This window comes from Littorina saxatilis, linkage group LG9 (assembly GCF_037325665.1).
Source record: "Littorina saxatilis isolate snail1 linkage group LG9, US_GU_Lsax_2.0, whole genome shotgun sequence".
Lineage (NCBI taxonomy): Eukaryota > Metazoa > Mollusca > Gastropoda > Littorinimorpha > Littorinidae > Littorina > Littorina saxatilis.
Window position 1 is genome coordinate 24,816,244 of NC_090253.1, and position 18,478 is coordinate 24,834,721.

General features: G+C 42.1%; 1 protein-coding gene across 1 annotated transcript in view; it reads right to left on the reverse strand.

Annotated features, from left to right (window-relative positions):
- LOC138975684 (dynein axonemal heavy chain 10-like) overlaps positions 1-18,478 on the reverse strand; it is a 186,492-nt gene that overhangs the window by 82,787 nt on the left and 85,227 nt on the right. Inside the window, exons 35-41 of the mRNA XM_070348421.1 lie at positions 18,181-18,281; positions 16,324-16,507; positions 14,997-15,131; positions 10,300-10,452; positions 8,092-8,280; positions 6,873-7,019; positions 4,774-4,965 (exon numbers count right to left, since the gene is read on the reverse strand). Of these exons, the coding sequence (XP_070204522.1) occupies positions 4,774-4,965; positions 6,873-7,019; positions 8,092-8,280; positions 10,300-10,452; positions 14,997-15,131; positions 16,324-16,507; positions 18,181-18,281 (1,101 nt within the window). The remainder of the gene's footprint in view (positions 1-4,773; positions 4,966-6,872; positions 7,020-8,091; positions 8,281-10,299; positions 10,453-14,996; positions 15,132-16,323; positions 16,508-18,180; positions 18,282-18,478) is intronic.

Below are 18,478 nucleotides of genomic sequence, written 5' to 3' on the forward strand. Positions count from 1 at the left end.
AGATCCCACGATTGACAAAAGGGTCTTTCCTGGCAATATTGTATAGGCATAGATAACAAGAAGGGCAAAGCCCATACGACTCACATGCTTGACCTTGACCTTTACATGACCTTGACCTTCAGGGTCAAGGTCAAATAACTAAACCTAGCAATGACATCATACACTAAGAACTGCTTGACACATTTTTCCTACCAAAATACATGTGACCTTGACCCAAGGTCAAGGTCATCCTAGGTCATGCAACACAAAGCTGTTAATTCAAGACATAGGAAGTACAATGGTGCTTATTGGCTCTTTCTACCATGAGATATGGTCACTTTTAGTGGTTCACTACCTTATTTTGGTCACATTTCATAAGGGTCAAAGTGACATTGACCTTGATCATGTGTGACCAAATGTGTCTCATGATGAAAGCATAACATGTGCCCCACATAATTTTTAAGTTTGAAACAGTTATCTTCCATAGTTCAGGGTCAAGGTCACTTCAAAATATGTATACAATCCAACTTTGAAGAGCTCCTGTGACCTTGACCTTGAAGCAAGGTAAACCAAACTGGTATCAAAAGATGGGGCTTACTTTGCCCTATATATCATATATAGGTGAGGTATTCAATCTCAAAGACTTCAGAGAAAATGTGAAAAATAGCTGTTTTTTAGACAACATTTATGGCCCCTGCGACCTTGACCTTGAAGCAAGGTCAAGATGCTATGTATGTTTTTTGGGGCCTTGTCATCATACACCATCTTGCCAAATTTGGTACTGATAGACTGAATAGTGTCCAAGAAATATCCAACGTTAAAGTTTTCCGGACGGACGGACGTCCGGACGACTCGGGTGAGTACATAGACTCACTTTTGCTTCGCATGTGAGTCAAAAATGTTCACCAAAATACCCGTGTGACTTGGAATAATAAGCCGTGAAAAGTAGGATATGCGCCGAAATGGCTGCGATCTGCTGGCCGATGTGAATGCGTGATGTATTGTGTAAAACAAATTCCATCTCACACGGCATAAATACATCCCTGCGCCTTGAATATGTGCGCGATATAAATTGCATAAAATAAAAAGAAAAAAAAAAAAAAATCCCTGCGCTTAGAACTATACCCACAGAATACGCACGATATAAGCCTCATATTGATTGATTATGTTTGCTGGTCCTGTTATTTCACTAAACTGGACCATCCACTGTTTGTATCCATCTGCACTTACTGTGGCCACAGGCGGAAGGTATCGTCCACTGGACTACTATCACAGAAAGACTACTCTTTCTGTGAGTAGTCCAGTGGACGATACCTTCCGCCTGTGCTGTGACTTGACGAACTGTCATTTTTTTCACCGCGATACACAGTTCATTGCGAAGATCTTCCTCGGTAATTCGTTTCAATTCCGCATACTTTTTGTTGTCAAGAAACAACTCGAAAGAAAGTTTAAAACTCATCATCCTCCATCTTGCTTGTCGAAGCGCTAAAGTACTTTATCGATGCAAAAACAAAAGCAGAAAACTTTGACGAAACCGACTCAAACGCAGCGCAGACGACACGACAAGATAACGGAAGGAAGTGAGCCTCGCTTTGGCTCAAGTGCCGTTAAAAATACCGTTATTCTCGTATGCAAATTATACGAACGAGAAGTTGGTCATACGAACACGCCTTGTGCTGGCGACGCAAATCGCTGCTGGCTGGCAAAGGGGGGATGGCTGGGCAACGAAAATCGCCGCTGGCGTGCTAAAGGTTAAAAAAAAATTTCTTTCTTATTTTTGTTAAATTCCATGACTTTCCATGACTTGAATTGAAATTCCATGACTTTCCAGGCCTGGAAAATTAAAAATTAAATTCCATGACTTTCCAGGTTTTCCATGACCTGTACGAACCCTGGACATGGTAAACGCCCATCCCCCACCTTGGAGCAAAATCCGTGCAAAAGGTGAAATACCGAGTAAACGCCCACCCACCCCCCCCCCCCCCCCCCACACTTTTGCATGGCTAAAACAAAAAACCACGAAAAGTCGAGAACAGGGAGAGAAAAAGGGAATGCCGGAGAATGTCGTGTCAGAGTTGCTTCCCCTTGCTTTTGGCGCTTCTTTCCAAGAAAATGCCGAAGCGAAAATCTTACTCAGTAGAATTCAAGTTGACTGCTCTGGAGCACCTTAACAGACACGGGAATGTCAGTGCCACGGCCGAAGAGTTTGGTGTGGACAGAAAACAAATTAGGATGTGGCGAGCTAACCGAGATGTCCGTCTGCAGCATGAAACTGGCAGAGAAAAGCGAAAGTTGAAACTGCACCCTGGTCGGACTGTGAAATCGGAGGAGTTGGAGGTGATATTTTTTTGAGTTTCTACAAGAAGAAAGAAGCGAAGGGCGAGTTGTTAGAAAAAAAGACTTGCAGAGAAAAGCGCGACAGTTAGGGGCGGGTCTGAAACTTCAAGACTTTGATGCATCAAACATGTGGCTACAAAGGTGGAAAAAACGGAACCATGTAATGTATCCATTCGCCTCTTTACGTCCAGTAACCAGAAGGTGCCGGCAGATTTTGAGGATTTCAGGTTTTTCAAGTTGTTTTTGAATAAAAGCCGTTTTTGTTGAATAGACATGCTTTCAATGTGTTCATTTACGAGTGATGGTGTGTATAAAGCCTTACGTATGTCTGTCTGCGAGTTTAACAATTTTATAATACACAAAATATCTTCATGTTGCTTCACATTTGCTTTAGTTTGAACAAACATAACACTTTACATACCAGATGGTATCATTATATGAATCATGTCTCCATTGCAATGAAGAATAAATTATATGTTCGTGCATAGGGTCAAGTACCGAGTATAAGCCCACCCCCCACTTTTGTCCGAACTTCGTGCAGAGGGGGGTGGGCTTATACTCGGTACTTTACGGTAAAGGGCAGAGAGACAGTGAAAGAGAGAGAGAGAGACTTAGACTTAGACTTAGAACATTTTATTCACATAAAGGGTAGACATTTTAGGCCATAGGCTTAATCTTACAATGTGCCCTTTACATTCACTAAAACACATATTCACGCGTGCGCCCGACTAGAATCATAGAAACATCAAGCATACAGTAATAATAAATGAGAAAAGTAGTAGAAAATACATGAATGGAACATCAATAAAGCAATTACAGAATGGAACATTAATTACGCAATCACATTTGCGCACTCACACGCAGACGCACAAGGAGGAACACATATAATACTAATAATAATATACACACAACTAAGTACCATTCAACAAGCACACAGTGAGCCTACCAAGACAGGTAGATTTAGCATTATGTAGGCATGCAGCAGTCAATATTTCAGAGTAATAAAATAATTATAATTAACAAAGCTAGCTACAATACCGGCAGCGTAACTTATGAAGACCTCAGTATGTGTTTCCTGAGGGAGGTTTTGAATGCGTTCAATGAACGGCACGTTTGTACATTCGAAGGAAGAGAGTTCCACAGTGAAGGTCCCACAAAAGCAAAGCTAGTTTTGTATAGATCTATGCGAGTCCTTGGTAATATATATATAGATTTGTTTGACACATAGCGCTCGGAAGCTTTAGTCAAGAATGCATTTAGGTATGGTGGGGCCAGCTCATTGAGCGCCTTGTACATTAGAATTAAGATGTTGTAATCAAACTGCTGTTGAAGTGGAAGAATATTGGCTACCTTCAACTTTTCTGACGTGGACAGATAAGGATTGGTTACAATAAGCTTAGCACCTCTTCTGTGCAAGGAGTTTAGTTTGTTCATTATATTTTCACTGGCACCGCACCATACAGTGGAGGCATAATTAATATATGATAGACAGTGTGCCACGTAAAACATTTTCAGTCCCTCCTTGTCTACAAAGGGTTTTAGTTTAGATAGGAGATGGAGATTGCTTGACAGCTTTTTACAGATATTCTTAACGTGTATGTTCCACCTAAGCTCCTGGTCAACTCAAGAGAGAGAGAGAGAGAGAGAGAGAGAGAGAGAGAGAGAGAGAGAGAGAGAGAGAGAGAGAGAGAGAGAGAGAGAGAGAGGAGATATATATATATAGAGAGAGAGAGGGAGACAGAGAGAGAGAGAGAGTGAGAGAGAGCTAGAGACAGAGAGAATGAGGGAGAGATAGACAGTGAGAGATAGACACAGAGATAGACAGATAGAGATAGACAGAGAGAGATAGACACAGAGATAGACAGAGAGAGAGAGAGAGAGAGAGAGAGCTATATAAAGAGAGAGACGGGTGTAGAGAGAGAAAGAGTAAAACAACGTATGATGTTCCTGTCTGTACACCTATTCATTTATATTCGGTTATCATCAACAGCAACGTTCTCGCAAGAAACACTTCTTCCCACATTTGCAAGCAGTCTGAAGAGATCAAATATCGCGTTGAATTCTGTCCAGCTCGTACCGTTCGCCAGCTTAATTATAAGGAATTGAACACAATATCTGATTACTCTTGCTTCTATAATTGTATAGTGTGTAGTCTCTGAGCATGGCAACGCACACTCATTGGTCCTCATCCTGTACGTTCCCCCGAACACGAATTCTCACTTTTTAAGGGGATCAAGATTTTTTTTAAATAAGATTTTAAATAACAAGTGTAACAAGACATGAGCGTTTTATAACCTTCTGAGTTCTCTATGTTACAGTGGTAGACCTACTAGAGCTACAAACGCGGCGACTGCCTTGTGAGCTGCGAAAAGAAACAATTAAACTTGCATCGGTCCCGTAAAGTCATATCGGTTGAAGCGACCTTACAAAACAACAACCAAGTCCTTAAGTTCTGACCTGAATAGGAATGACGATGTAGTCGTTCTCCGCAAACGCCTCCTCCACAGCATCGTTGAAGTTGGGGTAGCGTACCCGCGGGCAGTCGAGACCCGGGAAAAGATCGGAGATGAGTCCAAGGAAGAGAGGCACGTCCTCAAAGATGAACTTGGGCAGGTTCATGTCCCTCAAGGCTCGCATCAGTACGACGTCCTGCGAGTCAAAGAAGATACGTGTATCAACTTCAATCAAATTATAATTACGTGGTCCTTAATTGAGCATGAAGTCGACTTCAAGAAGACTTCGCAAAGTCTTTTTATCAAAAACTCAGTGCAAAAGGTTCGTGCAGCCAGCTTTGCGAAGTATAATAATAATAATAATAATAATAATAATAATAAGAACATTTATATAGCGCTAAATCAAAAACTTTCGTTAAAAAGGCTTGCTCTAAGCGCTTGACATCTAAAACGTCATTCACACTCTTTACAATGATGTACAAGAACTTCATGTCACACTCTTTCATTCAGTATAGCACCATTCACACAGTTGTTATTCTGTACAAGACAATAAGTTCGTCTAACATTTAGAATGTTCATAAGCTGAAAACAAGAGAAAACCAGACTAATTAAAACAACTGCTTAGTGCTAACAAAGCATAAATCTTAATGATAACGTAATACATGTTTAACTGTTAAGACCAAAAAAACCTATATGCTAAAATAACTTCGAACTTTTAAGAACTTCTTATAAGATACACAGCACATTAAGATAAACACCAGAATGATAAAACAAAAGGCGACTCGTTAAAACTATTAAATGCATCAATGTCTAAAACACGAAAGACTCAAATATTAAGATACACAATTCTCTAGAATTGTTTATTAAAAACTGAAACCGACCTGCTCAAAGTAAACCATACCCACCCCCTCCCTACCCACCCCTCCTCCTACACTAAATACTAATTATTTCTACTCTTAACTTCCCAACTACACGTTATCCATAAACTATGCACAGGAACATATGTGTCAGCATTATGTGGCACCGACATGACTTGTGCATATCTAGCTTACAGCTAAGGGTTAAAGTTAAAGGACTACTGCAGTGAAAAATTATATTTATAATAATTTAAAATAAAAGACAAAAATAACAAGCTGAATAGAGATGGAACCGTTACAGAACAGGATGGCAAAATGTTGCGACTTAGGAGTTGTGTTTCTGGAAGAGGTGAGTTTTGAGTGCTCGCTTGAGTATACTTCGCGTAGTCGACTTCGCCCAGTGAAGGACAGGCTTAAGCTGGCCTTGCTTTACGCACTTACCTCTGCTTTGTAATGTGGCAATATACAGTTTTACAAGCGTGCTTGTCAACTTGTCCTCTCCCTCTATAGCTCCATCCCTCCACCCCTCCCCCCGCTGCCCCCTCTCCTCCTCGATTCCTAGGCTGATGAGTCAGCATGGGGTACTTGTCATTTTTCTTCCGTCCTCTCTTTTCCCGTCTATCCTCCCTGGTGGATGTATCTTGTAGAACTTTTGCAATAGGTGAGTGCGCGATCACGTGTGCTTGTGTGTGCGTGCGTGTGGATAACTGTTTGCGCTTGACATACACAGAAATTAAGTCAGTAAGTTGTGCCCTTTTTGGCAATGAAATATATTGCTGAAAAAGGGTTCCATTAATTTGCACGCACAAGACGTAAAAAAAGAAAAGAACTCTGTCACTTGAAAGGAATGACCCAGTTGTGACCCTCCACCACGGAATGAGTCGCATGTCACCTTTGCATGATTTTCATATTTTTACATTTTCCTAACGAGTTTTTTTATGTTTTATCCAGTGGTGAAAACCGTTTTAGAAAAGAGTGAAAACCTGAGTTATAAGCCTGTGACTAAGGTGACCCTCACACTGTTACCAGACACTCCCCGGACTTATATTAAGCCTAGCGCAGAACCGCGCAAGGTGACATGCGACTCATTTCGTGGTGAAGGATCACATTTTATCAAGAAATCGATTCAATGTTATCTTCGTTAGTCAATGTAATCTCTTAAATATGGCAAAGTCAACCAAACTTAATACCTACCTAAAACATCATCTGTTCTGATACTCTCTCCTTCTACTGTCATGCAGCTCACCTCATCGAGGTCGGGCGATCCACGCTTGAGCTCCCCAGCCATGACGAGCACAGACTTGAGTGCCCGCAGGCCAAAGTCATAATGATGCTGCTTGGACAGCTGTTCCTTGGCCAGGCGGTACAGCACTGTCATCTTCTTGGCCAACACCTGAAAGACACAGTTATCCACCGTTATCAAGTAGCGGTCATAGTTCTTGGTGCTGCTTGGACAGCTGTTCCTTGGCCAGGCGGCACAGCACTGTCATCTTCTTGGCCAACACCCGAAAGACACAGATATCCACCGTTATGGTGTAGCGGTCATAGTTCTTATTGCTGCCAGGACAGCTGTTCCTTGGCCAGGCGGTACAACACCGCCCTCTTCTTGGCCAACACCCGAAAGACACAGTTACCCACCGTTATCATGTAGCGGTCATAGTTCTTATTGCTGCTTGGACAGCTGTTCCTTGGCCAGGCGGTACAACACCGCCCTCTTCTTGGCCAACACCTGAACGACACAGTTACCCACCGTTATAGGCACACTTCTTTTCGTGAACTAGTTCAGCTGACCATCCCAGGTCTCAGAGATCCCAGGCGTTTACATGGTAGATCTTCCATCAACTTGGACACAAGCAAACGTTCAACTCTGACTGGGTGCTGTTGTTATTTGGAATTTCTGATGAATTAATTGCTTTAAAATTCACTAGTGCACAGAGGGTACCTTGGCTGTACACTTTGGGTATGTGACCGAGTGGAGGGATGATATTATCTCATGGAAAGGCCTGGCAAGGTTTGAGACGGTTAGCCGAACTATATATACACGGGAAGGAATGTGCCTTTCACATGTAGGCCTACAATTCATTTTTTGTTCTGCTTGGACAGCTGTTCCAGCACCTCGGTCATCTTCTTGGCTAACATCTGAAAGATTCGGTTACCCACTGTTAAAGGCACACGTATTCCTTCTTGTGAAAACTCTCCAGCGCAGATCTGGCCAGGATTCTGCATTGGAAAAGACAATCCCTCCACTTGAACATATACCAAAATTAAACCTTCTGACTGATTGCTGTGGTGAGTTGGATTTTTTGATGAACTAGTTGTTTTTTTAAAAGCCACTATGTAAGATTTCACTGCAAACAAAGCCGACATCACATCAGAAACAAACACACTAAAACAGGAAACTGGATATTAACAAAGACACAAACAAGCTAATCTCTCATTATGTGTGTGTTCCTAAAGAAACCAACCTTTGCGAGAAGGAAACCCTCAGAGAAGAGCATGATCTCGCAAATCTGCTGCAGGTCCGGCACGATGACCACGACAGGTCTGAACAAGGCCTTGACGGATTCCGGCAGCTCTGCGCGTCCGGCATAGCCTGGGTTCATGGTGATGAAGATTCCCAGCCTGCTGTCAATGTCGATCTCCGCTCCCTCGAACTATTCGGATAATGATCAATAGGTGACTGTTTCATGTTTTTGTCACAAATGATATCACAAGGGTTTGTTTTAAATTGCGTGTCTGATGGAATTGCAGAGCACAGGAAGAGGGAGATTTTACAGAGGAAAAATCATACATTCATAAAACTTTACACATCAATTCTTCTACATAATATCCCCACAGGGTCTTTATATTTAGTCAAGTTTTGACTAAATATTTTAACATCGAGGGGGAATCGAAACGAGGGTCGTGGTGTATGTGCGTGTGTCTGTCTGTCTGTGTGTGTGTGTGTGTGTGTGTGTGTGTGTGTGTGTGTGTACGTGTGTGTGTGTGTGTGTGTGTGTCTGTGTGTGTCTGTGCGTGTATGTGTGTAGAGCGATTCAGACCAAACTACTGTACCGATCTTTATGACATTTGACATGAGAGTTCCTGGGAATGATATCCCTGGACGTTTTTTCCCTTTTTTTCGATAAATACTTTTGATGACGTCATATCCGGCTTTTTGTAAAAGTTGAGGCGGCACTGTCACACCCTCATTTTTCAATCAAATTGATTGAAATTTGTGTAAAGCAATCTTCGTCGAAGGCCGGACTTCGGTATTGCATTTCAGCTTGATGGCTTAAAAATTAATTAATGACTTTAGTCATTAACAAGAAGAGCAAACGCTCGATCGAGTCACTTTCGCAGTTCTGAATATTATATGAGGCATCAGATGGACAGGAAGAAATTGCTATTCACAACACAATGCATACCTGAAGCATACCTGTGACCTTGAAAAAGGTCAAAGGTCACCAAAGCAGACGTCAAAGTGTAGAGGTCACTGGGAGTCACGTTCACATAAAATTTGAGCCCGGTCACTTTTATAGTTTCCGAGAAAAGCCCAACGTTAAGTTGTGTGTTGCCGAACAGAAAAGGCTAGTTATCTCCCTTGTTTTTCTGATAACGTTCGTAAAGAATAATCCTACAAAGTTTCAATCACATCCGATGAACTTTGTCAAAGATATAAAATGTCTAATTTTTCCTTTGACGCTGACCTGTGACCTTGAAAAAGGTCAAAGGTCAACGAAACCATCGTTAAAGTGTAGAGGTCATTGGAGGTCACGACTAAACAAAATATGAGCCCGATCGCTTTGATAGTTTCCGAGAAAAGTTCAACGTTAAGGTGGTGTCTACGGACGGCCGGCCGGCCGGCCGGACGGCCGGCCGGCCGGCCGGACAGACTAACACTGACCGATTACATACAGTCACTTTTTCTCAAGTGACTCAAAAATCTGAAAATTGTAATAATCTTATTTTATGTAAAACGATCCAAATTTACATTCATTTTATTGTACATCTCTTCCTGATTCCAAAAACATATAAATATGTTATATTTGGATTAAAAACAAGCTCTGAAAATTAAAAATATAAAAATTATGATCAAAATTAAATTTCCGAAATCGATTTAAAAACAATTTCATCTTATTCCTTGTCGGTTGCTGATTCCAAAAACATATAGATATGATTAAAAACACGCTCAGAAAGTTAAAACGAAGAGAGGTACAGAAAAGTGTGCTATGCAGCACAGCAAAACCACTACCGCGCTGAACAGGCTCGTCAGTTTCACTCCGTTATGCACAAGCGGCGGACTACGGTCATTGTGAAAAAATGCAGTGCGTTCAGTTTCATTCTGTGAGTTCCACATCTTGACTAAATGTAGTAATTTCGCCTTACGCGACTCGTTTATTCTTCGATTCAGGTCTTTCATGAATTCATATCCACCTGTTTGACACGTTCCAGACTATAGGCTTGCACTTCAGCATAGAAGACTAAAAATAGATTGATGAATGTTTTTCACAACTCTGCCTAAACTTTTAGGACACACACACCCACACACACACTCACACACACACAAACGAACGCACACACACACACACACACAAACGCACACACACACACACACACACACACACACACACACACACACACACACACACACACAAACAAACACATACTCACACAAATAACGCATCACTGACCGTAAATCTCTTGAGATGCATTATGAGAGCGTTACGTATGGTCTGCAGCTGTGTGGATATGACGGAGAGAACTGACACGTCGATACGGTTGAACTCGTCGAAACAGCCCCATGCTCCACACTGGCAAACTCCAGACAGGATTTTTCCAAAGGCCTGCAAACCACAAAAATAAAACATAATTCTCCAAACCTAGCACAATCTCACACCTGGCAGATTTTGTAAGCCTTTTAGACAGTTACCTGTATTCGAAACACCTGTCAGAATTTTTCCCAAAGCCTGCAAAACAAAGAAAAGAACACCATCATCCAAACCCAGCTCATTCTCACACCAGGCATATTTGGCAAGCCTTGGAGACAATTGCCTTCAGGATACATGCTTCATTTGGACTATGGACTCAAAGCTGATAGTTTGCAAGTCTATGCATAATTATCATCTAAATGAGATGTCAGGCCCTTCTTTTTTGTTGTTATATTTAGTCAAGTTTTGACTAAATATTTTAACATCGAGGGGGAATCGAAACGAGGGTCGTGGTGTATGTGCGTGTGTGCGTGTGTGTGTGTGTCTGTGTGTGTGTGTGTGTAGAGCGATTCAGACTAAACTACTGGACCGATCTTTATGAAATTTGACATGAGAGTTCCTGGGTATGAAATCCCCGAACGTTTTTTTCATTTTTTTCATAAATGTCTTTGATGACGTCATATCCGGCTTTTCGTGAAAGTTGAGGCGGCACTGTCACGCCCTCATTTTTCAACCAAATTGGTTCAAATTTTGGTCAAGTAATCTTCGACGAAGCCCGGGGTTCGGTATTGCATTTCAGCGTGGTGGCTTAAAAATTAATTAATGACTTTGGTCATTAAAAATCGGAAAATTGTAAAAAAAAATAAAAATTTATAAAACGATCCAAATTTACGTTTATCTTATTCTCCATCATTTGCTGATTCCAAAAACATATAAATATGTTATATTCCGATTAAAAACAAGCTCTGAAAATTAAATATATAAAAATTATTATCAAAATTTTTTTTTCGAAATCAATTTAAAAACACTTTCATCTTATTCCTTGTCGGTTCCTGATTCCAAAAATATATAGATATGATATGTTTGGATTAAAAACACGCTCAGAAAGTTAAAACGAAGAGAGGTACAGAAAAGCGTGCTATCCTTCTCAGCGCAACGAATACCCCGCTCTTCTTCCTTTGCCACGGGCGGTGGACTGACGATGCTACGAGTATACGGTCTTGCTGCGTTCAGTTTCATTCTGTGAGTTCGACAGCTACTTGACTAAATATTGTATTTTCGCCTTACGCGACTTGTTTGTTGTTTCTTTCGTTTTTCTTGCTGCTTTTTTGGTCTTTTTCTCTCTGTCTCTGTCTGTCTGTCTGTCTGTATGTCTGTCTGTCTGTTCGTCTCTCTCTCTCTCTCTGTCTGTCTGTCTGTCTGTCTGTCCGTCTCTCTCTCTCTCTCTCTCTCTCTCTCTCTCTCTCTCTCTCTCTCTCTCTCTCTCTCTCTCTCTCTCAAAAAAGCATATATCTATGCTTATTCTTGTCACCCTCGAAAAATAAAGATTTGTCATTGTCATTGTTATTGTCCCTCTCTGTCTCTCTCTCTCTGTCTCTCGCTCTGTCTCTCTCTCTGTCTCTCTCTCTGTCTCTCTCTCTCTCTCTCTCTCTCTCTCTCTCTCTCTCTCTCTAGAGCTCTCTCTTTGCAGGCTCAGTGGTGTCCCTTGGTGTGCGAGACAAGTCGCCTTGACAAGTGCTTTGCAACTTTTCGTCATAAACTCGCCAAAATGACCATTGTTGGATTACCAACACATGTGGAAACCATCCTAACCACTCTGCTATCGGACCACCACGTTAAATCGTGGAAAGTTACTGGTGAGGGAGTTGGTTGGTTTTGGGGTTTTAATGTCCCTTCAGCAGATGCTAGCTGCTATTCGAGAGGACACAGTGTTTGTCCTACGACCGAGCGCCAGTGAGCATGACCAAGAAACCACCATTACTGTTAACACCGCCTAGTGGAAGAAAAAGTCAGCTGCACAGATCCGCCGAGACAGGAACAGAGCAGAGCAACGGAGAGCAAAGGTTGGCGTTCATTCATACAATGCAAGTTCTTCGGTAATCTTGAACTTTAGCGTGTTAAATTCATAGCTCAGAATCCAGTGACATTCTTTACTTATTTTTGATACAAGTCCATGATTGTAAGCAAGCCAAAGAACATCTGTCGTGAAATTTATTGACAGATTGAGCTCCAAACTTAAGCATAATTAACTAATTTGGTTGTTCAATCGACGAAAATGCACCGAAAATGGCGTACGTTGTCAACCATGGGACATCCTTTACACGAAAGAGTTGTCTCCCTTGTCCGCTCATACAGGATATCGATAATTTCTTCTTTGACCCATGTAAACGAAATGCATTCGTAGTTCATCGGAGTTCATTCCGTAACTTCAAAGGGATCTAAAATGACTTGTTATGATTATAAGTGCAGGTTCTACAAATTTGCAGACTTAAATGCCTCTAATTTATGAGCTATGAATTTAACACGCTAAAGTTCAAGATTACCACTTCTGACTTTCAAAATGTGTTACCCAACGATAAATGAACTAATGACAGTGAAACACAAATTCTGAACAACGCTATGCCAAGTACAGTGCCAGGTGACTGTGCTAAAAAGCAACATATTCCAGGGTTGATAAATCACGTGAAACACGCAGTCTGGCCGCTCCAAAACAGTACACGCCTATGGAACGCGACTGTCCTGCTTCCTTTGCAGACATGAATTGGGTTGTTGTTGTTTTTGTTGCTGTTGTTGTTGTCAGAGATATCTTCTTCTTGTCGATCACTATTGTCAGAGATATATTTTCTGGTTTATTTTTGGCTGGTATAGCATTTTATTCAAGTAAGGGTATGTATGATATTTGTCATTCGACGTGCACGCCTTGTCAGACCAATTTTGACTTAAAAGAGCGTAAAGGAAGGACAGTTGTTATGTGTGTGCGGCATCCTTTCCAAGTAGAACTGAAAAGAGGTGTAAAACGACACAAATGACTCATTGCATGCGCCATCCATTACTCAGCAGACTGCTATATTTTTCCGTTACGACCAAGGTCACAAAAAACAACACAGTTCCGAGAATATCTGCTAGAAAATACTGTTACAAATTATATTTCTTTCTTTTTCCAAATTGGGGAGAGGGTGAGGTGGGGGATGAGGCAGCGTTTCAGATGTGTGTGTGTGTGTGTGTGCACACACGATGCACAAAAGGTCAGAATCTCTGTATTCAGTCAGTAAAATCCTTTATTTGAATCAAGGGAAACAACCCATGAGCACTTTTCTGAAGTGTGTACTGTTTGCAAGAACCGCTTCCATGAAATAGCTGTGTTGATTCTTTGATCCGACTCTCTTCTAATCCCACTGTTCTGATGTCTCTATCTAAAAGTCCGTGCAAAACGAGTGCCGAACGTTTGCGATAAAAGTCCGGGCGGAATTGCCGAGGACATTTTAACCTCGATCCGATTCTCTTCTGTTTCAACTTTTTAAAATTTCTCGATCTAAAACTCCGGGCGGAAAGTGCCGAACCCATACGAGCGTTCCCGATAAAAGTCCGGGCGGAATTGCGTGCGGACATTTTAACCAATCAAAGACGAGTATAGCTCGAAAGCCCGGGCGGAATGCCGGCCGAAATTCCGGAATTGCGCGAGGACATTAAAAGTTCGGGCGGAATTTCTGACCAATCAACGACGAGAAAAGCTCAAAAGTCCGAGCTCCGCGGGGACATGGCGTATCTGGCGTTCCAGCACGCCTGCCCACTGTGACACTGCAAGGTCAGCCACGTGCGAGAGTGTCAGCTCAAAGGTGTGTTGTGCTGTGACGTCACCGATAGCAGACGATGAAACCACTGCAGCGGAACTGGCAGCAACAGACCGAGAATTTGAACCAGACGATATACACGATCTAGCCTCAAACTGCTCAAAAAACGTTCAACTGAAAGCAAGACTGGGTTAAACAGAAATAGAAACCGCACTCTCAAAAAAGTAGTATGTGAAAGGAAAGGAGGAAAGAAACAGCTGATTGCAAGGGGAGACGACTACGTGCTGACATATGACTGCAAAACAGCCGAGACCACGTCGTACCGACAAGAGGAAGACATCCCCCCAACTATCCGGCGCCTGCCCCAAGTCAACCGCAACGCCTTTCAAGAAGAAATTGACCATCTCACTGCTGATCTGCAGGTCATGTCTACACTGGTACGATCCTAGACGTACCTGCGTGCCATGCCAGACTGACTCTTTTCGCTGAACTACGTGCAGTGGACACACACATTTCATTTGTGTTTTTGACAAACCGCTATCGGTATTGATAAAGAGCGTGTTAAAAACAGAACAGTTATTTCCTGACTTGGAACACAAGTTGGATGCTTCCGAACAATGCATTGTGTTTGAAACCAATGTGAACACTGATGATCGGTGAACGTTCGATTTCCCAAACCCCACGTACCTTTTCGCAATGGACCCTGTGTTTACGCGAATAAACATTCTGACTTTTCTCTTTACAGTTTTTGCTATCTGCTAACAAAAGTTTCTCCCCATACTGAACACTGTGGCAAAAATGTAACAGTCTTGGCTAATATGAAAGAGGCAGCATGCCGAGCTGTTTTCACCGTAATGACAGTGCCTTTCAGCAGAGCGCAACGCTAACCTTGTAGTCCATGCCCTCCCCACAGTTGGTGACGACACACAGAAGTCCCAGAGCCTTGGCCAGGTCCTTGGTGGTCTCTGTCTTGCCAGTTCCAGCAGGGCCTGCTGGGGCCCCTCCCAGATGCATGGACAATGCCTGTCAATCATCATACACAATAATGATTAGTAGATGGTAGCAAGCCTGTCAATTGGATGGTAGCAAGCCTGTCAATTAGATGGTAGCAAGTCTGTCAATTAGATGGTAGCAAGCCTGTCAGTCATAACACACACATGATATTAAGTAGATAGTAGCAAGGCAATATCATGTACAGATCTGAATCGGAAAATCCTGAGGTCTGTATACGTGAGCTATACGTGGACATACATTGCTGACAGTACTGAAACATAGACCTGTGTCTAAGAGTCAATAATGTTAAGTATATGGTAGCTGGGTATTTCATCTACAGGCCTGAAACAGAAACTCTTCAACCTGCGTATATATATTGCTGACGGATTTGAAACATAGAGCTGTTCATAAGAGTCATATCAAAAATCAAATTCTGAACTTTTTCCAAACCCAGAAATCTGGAATAAATCGGAAAATAAGCTCCCATGTATTAGTAATAGGTCGAAAACATGAGAAAACACGCAGAATTGTCAACGGAAGCGGGAACATGTTTCATAAGAATACGTGTGTCTCATGATTTCTGTACTCATGCCAGACGTTTTCCCTTCTGTTTGACATGATGCCGGTGTGACACGAAATTTTGACTCCACGAGAAATTAACTCCGAGTATACCTGTCGTACGAGAAAAGAACTCCCCAAGACACGAACAAATGACTCCCTCCACGAAATGATAACTCCCCATATTTTTTACTTCCAGTAAAAATCTCGTACGCGAAAATGGTGTGCGGGCAAAGGGATGATGCCAATATGTGATCTCGCGCAAACGAATGTCGCGCTACCCTCCCTCCACCCCTTCCACCACCTGAACTAACAGGGGACAAGGGAGTAAAAGTTGCGTACACCTGGCATGGGAAGTAAATTGCTCGTGTTAGGGTGGAGTCATTCATTCGTTATTTATTCGTCCGGAGAATAACATTTTCGTACAAAATGTTTACTCGGAACACAGCTGTCTTGGGGAGTAATTTTCTCGTGTTATGGGGGAGTTATTTTTTCGTAAAGGGAGGAACATTTTCGTACGAAATTTTTACTCCGGAGTAAAAATCTCGTGGGAGTAATTTTCTGGTGTTACACCATGGTCGATAAATGCATAGTTTTCTGTCTGATGTTACAGCGCCAGAGAAGGACATATCATTCTAGAGAACACAGCTTTGGGTTCACTTACCTGTGTAAGAGTGAGGTAGATTCTGTCAGTGAGAGGAGTGATGACCAGACGACCGTTGAGCCCCATGTACTCGTACCCGTACCTGAAGGTCCCCGTGCACTGTCGGATCTCTAGCTCGTCCGGCTCTCGCACCCAGTAAAACCGCAGCTGGCTTTCCCATTCAAACTCACGGGCATCCATGATGCTGAAAGATAACACGATTTATAATAAAATAAATCCAAAAACAAAGAGACTGCCAACGTTCTAAAATTCAGAATAAAAAAACAAGAAAGGTAGGTTGTTGGAACGTTTGTTATCGATTAATTATTAATAACACATTATTGATTATTTTTACGATCTATAATAATAACCATAATACACGAGTGACTGTTGATTTTAATGCATGTTTTGTATGCACAGAAATTGATCTGGATCGTTTGTCGTCGGCAGTCGACAATTGCCGACATTTATTTCAAATCGCCGAAGAATTTGCCGTCATTTTGGCAGATATGTTGAACTTTCCTTCACGGTACGGCAGGGGTAAGGTCACGCCTAGAACTGCCTCAAACGTCGGGATATTGCTGAAGAAAATACATCCTTGCAACATCCCAGCACAGGGTGTTTTAAATTCACTATCATGCAAGACCTGGCTTTTGAATGATACTTTCTTTCTTTCTTTATTTGGTGTTTAACGTCGTTTTCAACCGTTCAAGGTTATATCGCGACGGGAAAAGGGGGGGGGGGGGGGATGGGATAGAGCAACTTGTTAATTGTTTCTTGTTCACAAAAGCACTAATCAAAAAATTGTTCCAGGGGCCTGCAACGTACTACAATTATGACCTTACTGGGAGAATGCAAGTTTCCAGTACAAAGGACTTTCTCATTTCTTACATACTGCTTGACTAAAATCTTTACAAACATTGACTATATTCTATACAAGAAACACTCAACAAGGGTAAAAGGAGAAACAGAATCCGTTAGTCGCCTCTTACGACATGCTGGGGAGCATCGGGTACATTCTTCCCCCTAACCCGCGGGGGGTTTTGAATGATACATCGTGATGCATTCTTACAAACTCCGACACAAGAAAAATGTACGATTCCATCACAATACAATAGATAAGCATAAGGGAGTTGGGGGGGGGGGGGGGGGGGGGGGTATGAAACTCATATTAAGACCAATACAGTAGGCTAGCAGTACGCACGTTGGCCTTCACGGCTGAAGTTTCAGGATCTGAATCCTAGCTGCCCTGGCTGGATTATGTAGGAGATGTTCCGGTCTCATATGTGTAATTTTCTGCAGAACTGTTAGTCCCATTTTCCCCACATAGCCGTCAATACGTACGATAAAGAGCCTTTAATTCATGCCAGAGTTCGGTGAGTTATAAAAACACGAAAATACCCAGCATGTGCTAGCTCCTACAAATATGGCTGCCTAAATGGCAGAGTTGGTTATTTTGTATCGTCTCGTCGGCAGATATTCCTATCCGAGAAAATGGCAGGGAAAGAAACGGTCATAAACGTCAAAAAGTGCTCGTGAAAAAAGAAAGAAAAAAATAACGAGTGCACGTGGTGGTTGCAGCCCATGATTAGGCACACACACAAAAAAATAGTCTGTTAGGCAAACAAAATAGGGTCGGTAGGTCGGGATTTTTTTCTCTCTCAAAAAAACCCATATTATTTTTTAAGTTATTTTGCCAAAAAACAAAGACTTTCTTTTTTCTTTTTTTTTCCCCAAATGCCAAAAAAAAAGTCTAGGGTCGCGCGAAAAAATAGGGTCGGTCGGGAATACCGTAAACAGACTTTTTTTTTTTTTTTTTTTTTTGGGGGGGGGGGGGGGGCCTTAAACACGAACAAGAAATGCATACGATTTACTCACCTGTCTCTGACAAAGCCATCAATGATGTCCCTGGCATGAACGTCAATGATGAGCACCGTGTTGTACTTGGCTCTCTCGTTCCTCGACAACGGGGAGCGAACCTAGACGTTTAAAATAAGATCACAATTGCATTGATCATATTGTCTACAGCTTGAAACCATGATATGGACAATGCCTCCAATGTTATCCACGTTTCAGCAAAACAATCTACCACAAGCCTCGCATTTTCCAGCTAGGTTGTTTCTCATCCTACAAGGCCGATCGCCAAACCGTTCATTTCAATTCATTTCCTGCGTTG